Below are 5,747 nucleotides of genomic sequence, written 5' to 3' on the forward strand. Positions count from 1 at the left end.
ATGGGGATCTTCTGCTCAGTGTCTGCTGACCTCCACAGTGAGGAAGCCATCAAGGCCAGAGGTGACCCTGCCCCTGCAATCCAGCTACCCACAGGGAGAGGCCACGAAGGTTGGCCTTGGGGCTTCTGGCTACGCTGGGCCCTCTGCCTGCAACTCCCTCTCCTCCCTGACCTCTCCCAGCCTCTGGACTTTCCTCACCCCATCACAGCTCACTCTGGGCTGTAAATTTTCTGCCTCCCCGACAGGAGCATGACCTGAGTCTGTCCCTGGTGCCTGGTACTCACGAGAATGAGATGTCCCTGGCTCTGTTAGGTGAGTGACTGAACTATATTCCCTTTTGTCTCCCTCAGAGAAGCTGAAGACAACCAAGATCGTCTTTGTGGTGGGTGAGTCGAAGGCAGGCCATGCGGCAGGGCGGTGCTGCAGGAGGGGTCTTTGAAGGCACTGATGGGAGCCTGGCCTGGGGCTACACCCTAGACCTTCCCTGGATGGGTGAACGGGGCAAACCCTGTCCTTCCTGGGGCTCCGTTTCTCGGCGCTGAATGGGTGGGCGCTTGCAGGAGGGCCTGGCTCGGGGAAGGGCACCCAGTGTGAGAAGATTGTCCAGAAGTATGGCTACACCCACCTCTCCACCGGAGATCTCCTGCGGGCCGAGGTCAGCTCAGGCTCGGCCAGGGGCAAGAAGCTGTCAGAAATCATGGAGAAGGGGCAGCTGGTGCCACTGGTGAGTGGGCCCTGGTGGGCTGGGGGTAGGGGGTAAGCGTGATCCTGAGTGGACACCAGCCAAGAAAACCTATTACACACAGCCCTCCCTGGCTTTGAACCCTCCTGTGGCTCCCTATTACCCTTGACAGAAAGTTCCTTCCAGAGGTTTCCAAGGGCCTGTAGGACACTGTCCTGCTGACCTTCAGCCTCATGGCTTATCTGTTCCTCACATAACTCTTTCCTCTCTTTCAGCTTTCAGGCCTCCTTCGCTCTTCAAATCTGGGCTCCTCAAATACCTCCCATTTTGTATTCCAGCAGCCCCTTTGCACATACAGTCTATGTCATAAATCAATTGTGTACTTTCCCCTCATCAGACTGTGAGCTTCCTGAGGGCAGGGGAGGTCTTTTTCATTCACAACTGTGTCCTCAGGGCCCAGGACAGGACCTGACTGTGAGGAGGAACCCAGTAAATATTGTTGAATGAATGAATGACCAGTCAGTCAATCAGTGAAGGGCTTTCTAATCCATCAGTCAATCAGTGAAGGGCTTCCCAATCAATCAGTGAAGGCCTTCATGGTTCAGAGGAGGCTTTCTGGAGAGGAAGGCTTGTCTGAGACACCTTTGTTAGAGGGTGAGGGCTTCCCTGTTGCAGGACCAGCCCAGGCAAAGGCCCGGAGGAGGGATGGGGAAGAGAGGCTCACGGCCGTTTCCCTTCTGTTGCAACCTTAGGAGACAGTGTTGGACATGCTGCGAGATGCCATGGTGGCCAAAGTAGATACTTCCAAAGGCTTCCTGATTGATGGCTACCCACGGGAGGTGCAGCAGGGCGAAGAGTTTGAGCGGCGGGTAAGGCATGAACCTGCATGGGCTGGCCTTCAGGGGGCTGTGATGCAGGGCAGCCAAGTGGCCAGACAGAGCTCTGGGAGTGCTGAGCAGAGAGAAATTGATCCCAGCGTGCTAAGGGGAGGAAGAGCAGGAGGAGGAGGAGGTGTGTGGGTAAGGAGGAGAAACCAGAGAAGACTTACTGGAAGAAGAGGCATAGAAGGGGAAGCACCAGTCTGGGGAGTGCACAGAACTGGGCTCAGGTTCCAGCTGATGACTTGGGACCTTGGGCTAATCATTGCACTTCTCTGAGCTTCAGTTTCCCCATCTGTAAAGTAAGAAGAGACAAGTCACAGTTGCCTTGAGGGGCAGCTGTGGGGATTAGAGAGATGTACCCTTCAAGAGTGGGGTTTGACACCCCAGAAACACAGGTAGAGGAGTAGGGAACAGCATGGATAAGGCTGGAAAGGTAATGAGCCAGTGTGGGGAGGACAGAAGGTGTGGGGTGGGGTGCTTGGGGGTGATGTGAGAGAAGGAGGTTCAGGCCTGACTAGAGGCTGTAAGTGCCAGAGAGAGTAGTCTGGTCTCCTTCTAAGACCCACAGATGTCTGACTGGAAGGAGCAGGCCTTGAGAATGATGGCTCTGCGCTTCCTAGAAGGGGCCCCCACCAGGAACACTTTCCACAGAGGGGGCACCTTGCATGGACACGCACATGTACACAGGCACATACATATTTGTACACCGCATATGCACATAGGCACACAGAGCTCACACACGCACAAGAATACACACAGGTGTGCACAGCTGCATGTAGGCACACCCACATATACAGCCCCACACAGATGCACACATGTACGCATGCACGCTCAGGCTTCTGGTGTCACAAGGCCATAGAGGGGAAGTAGACAGGCCTGCAAGTGCCTAGGAGGAAGAGGTCAGTAAGGATAGGTGTGGGTCTCAGGGACGGGTTCCTGACAGAAGGCCCAGGAAGAAACTTTGCAGGAAGGACTGGGCATCTAGTGGGCTAGGGGAGGGGCCCGACCCTCCCTGTACCCCATCCTGTCTCTGCTCCCCATCTCTGTGAGGCTAAGGCTGTCTTTTGGCTGCCATAACTTTGAGCCTCATCCAGTGGCAGGAGATGGTGTTGCTTGACTTCTAAGTGGCTACATGACCTCAAGAAAGTGTCTGCCCTGCTCTGGGCCTCAGTCCCTATGTGTGCAATGGGGGTTGGCTGGGCTTTTTTTAGCCTAGGAAGTCTTGGTCAGGAGCTAGACAGCCTCCTAGCTGATTGATGTATTGCCCTGGCCCACACGTACCAGCCGTGTGACATCACCTCTGAGCCTCAGAAGTGCATCTAGAAAGCAGAGTTAATGAAAGTCCCCATCCCTCCTGGGCTGTTGTGGGTGCTACTGAGGGTGGCGGCTTTAGCACAGGGCCCAGCCTGGCTGTGATCTCCATGGATCTGGGCAGCTGGTCTTCTTGGCTCTGGACACCAGGGGGCACCAAGACCTCACCAACTGAGGAAGGGCCTGCTGGGGCGGGAGTGCTCTGGGTGCATGGGTAAAGGGCCCAGCTTGAACTTCACAGGTCTGGTGCCCATTGTCCCGACTGGGAAACTGAGACCCCACAACCAGAACCTCACTCCGGATTCCCAGCCCAGAGCCTCAGCTAGACCTCATAGATTCCCTACTTCTGCCAGGGGCTGAGATATTAGCTATAGTTGGTGTATAAAAACAAGCTCTGGTGACACCGTGCCTAAGACATTTGATTGCTAACCAGAAGGTCAGCAGTTCAAACCCACTAGCTACTCTTTGGAAGGAAGACTGGGAAATATACTTCCATAAAGATTTACTGCCTAGGAAACCCAATGAAGGCTGCCACGAGTTGGAATTGACTACATGGCAGTGGGTTTGGTTTGGTTTGATGTATAAAGAGCCTACTGTGTGTGGGCCCTGGAAATTCACAGATACTGTGAGTGTATGCCCTGAGGGAGCTTGGCAGCTGATGGAGGGTGATAAGAAAGTGACCTTGGGGCTGGGGTCAGACTGCTGGCCCTAGGCCCAGCTCTGCCACTCGCCTCATCTGTAAGATGGGAGCACCTGAATCCTTAACTACCTAGGAGATGTGGATGAGAATTAGGCACTTTCTACAACCAAGGAAGCAGAGGGTCACCGAGGGCAAGTGGCTTGCTCAAGGTCACACAGCTGGCGAGGGGCAGAGGCGAGTCTGGATGGAGTCCAGGTCACTCTGATGCTAGAAATCTCTGGTAGCGTAGAGCCTAAGGCACTTGACTGCTAACCAGAAGGCTGGCGGTTCAAACCCATCAGCCACTCCTCAGAAGGAAGGTTGGGCAATCTACTTCCATAGTGATACTGCCTTGGAAACCTAAGGAGGGGTCACTATGAGTTGGGTCCGACTCGACGGCACGTAACAACAACACTCTCCAAACCCAAGGCCTGATTGCAGTCTGGGGCAGCGGCTCTTGGGGACCGACAGAGACGGTCAGGTTCGGGTGGGAGGGCCTGACTCTGATCCTAAGGCCGTGGCAGCCATAGGTGACTCTGCTCACCTTCACCAGCCACCCCTCCTCTAGCTCCATGGAAGCCCCAGGGCCCTTTCTAAAACAGGGCATGATGGGTCAGGCTGGGCCCAGGCTGGAGATCCAGTGGTGACCAAGAGGCTGGTCCTTGCTCTTGGGGTCAGGCAGAGGAAAGGGGCCACCCTCTTTGGCTTCAGTGGATGCAAGCTTGGGCAGGGACCTGTGGAGGGGACACTTATTTCTCCTTGCTCTTCGAGTCCTCTCAGGGGATGACACGTGATTCCTGTCACAGTGCCATTGCTCAGAACCCCTCAGAACTCTGCAGCACCTTATCCTTTCCCTCATCTCTTGGTCCTTTGTCCAGCACTGCGGGGTACAAGACAGATGCCTCCCTGTCTTCAGAGGACCTCAACCTGGCTGAGGGAAGGGATATGTAATAACCAGAGGCCCTTGCGAGACATCCTCCAGGGCAGGGTACAGGGGCTGAAGGAGCATGTTGGGGGTGGGGTAGCATTTGAGAAGACTACCCTGCACAAGTGAGATTTGAGCTGAAACCTGAAGGGGATGGTTGATGTTGAGGTGAAGGTGAGGGTGAGGGTTCCTGGCAGGGGGAACTGCAGGTGTAAAGGTGTGGCATGAGAAGGAGGCTGCTGAGAGCCTAGACCACACAGAAGGTCAGTGTGGCTGAAACAAAGTGTGAAGGAGGGAGTTGAATGAGATAAGGAGGGCAGGCCCTCCTTAAAGTAAGGAGTTTGGACTTTCTCCTGAGGGTACTGGGGAGCTATGGCAGAGGTTGGAGCAGGGGAGTTGGGTTTAGGATAATCCCTCAGGCTGCCTTGCAGAGGGGAATAAAGGTCTTAGTGGGCCTCAAGTGGACCTCACTAGTGGTATGGGGAAGAGATAGCCCCAAGGAACAAGAATTGAGCCCCTGTGATTGGTACTTGCAGATTGGAAAGCCCACGCTAGTGCTGTATGTGGACGCAGGCCCCGAGACCATGACCCAGCGGCTCCTGAAGCGTGGAGAGACCAGTGGGCGTGTGGATGACAATGAGGAGACCATTAAAAAGCGGTTGGAGACCTACTATAAGGCCACTGAGCCTGTCATCGCCTTCTATGAGAAACGTGGCATTGTGCGCAAGGTGTGCCTCCTGTGGGTCTGAGGTTGTTGTTGTTGTTTGCCGTCGAGTTGGCCCCGACTCATAGCGACCCCTCCTTGGGTTTCCGAGGCAGTATCGCTATGGAAGTAGGATTGCCCAATCTTCCTTCCGAGGAGTGGCTGGTGGGTTTGAACCGCCAGCCTTCTGGTTAGCAGTCAAGCGCCTTAGGCACTATGCTATCAGAGCTCCTGTGGGTCTGAGGGGGGGCCCCCAATCCAAGTTTTCACCTGGTTTAGCCTCATCTTGCTACCCACTCTGGGCCTTGATTTCCCTGCTGGTTCAGTGAGGGGCTGCCATCTACTCTGGCTGGGCTCAGGCCACCAAGCCTGGCCTCCACGGGGAGATCTGCTGGTCTGTCTTCCTGCCTCAGTGGGGTCCACCCCGCCCTCCCCAGCATGGAGCCTCAGGAAGCCCTCCCAGCCACCTCCTTCCTCAAGGCCTGTCTCCTCCACAGGTCAATGCTGAAGGCTCCGTGGACAGTGTCTTCTCCCAGGTCTGCACCTACCTGGATGCCCTGAAGTAG

At 55.4% G+C, this 5,747-nt stretch overlaps 1 protein-coding gene across 1 annotated transcript; it reads left to right on the plus strand.

Moving 5' to 3' along the window:
• On the plus strand, nucleotides 1-5,747 carry AK1 (adenylate kinase 1). The gene is made up of 6 exons (XM_042781463.1): nucleotides 1-61; nucleotides 351-386; nucleotides 561-724; nucleotides 1,435-1,551; nucleotides 5,015-5,206; nucleotides 5,679-5,747. The coding sequence occupies exons 1-6, from the start codon at nucleotides 1-3 to the stop codon at nucleotides 5,745-5,747; spliced, it is 639 nt and encodes a 212-aa protein (XP_042637397.1).

This window comes from Orycteropus afer, unplaced genomic scaffold (genome assembly GCF_000298275.1).
Source record: "Orycteropus afer afer isolate SDZICR_OR568_19922 unplaced genomic scaffold, OryAfe1.0 scaffold00123, whole genome shotgun sequence".
NCBI lineage: Eukaryota > Metazoa > Chordata > Mammalia > Tubulidentata > Orycteropodidae > Orycteropus > Orycteropus afer.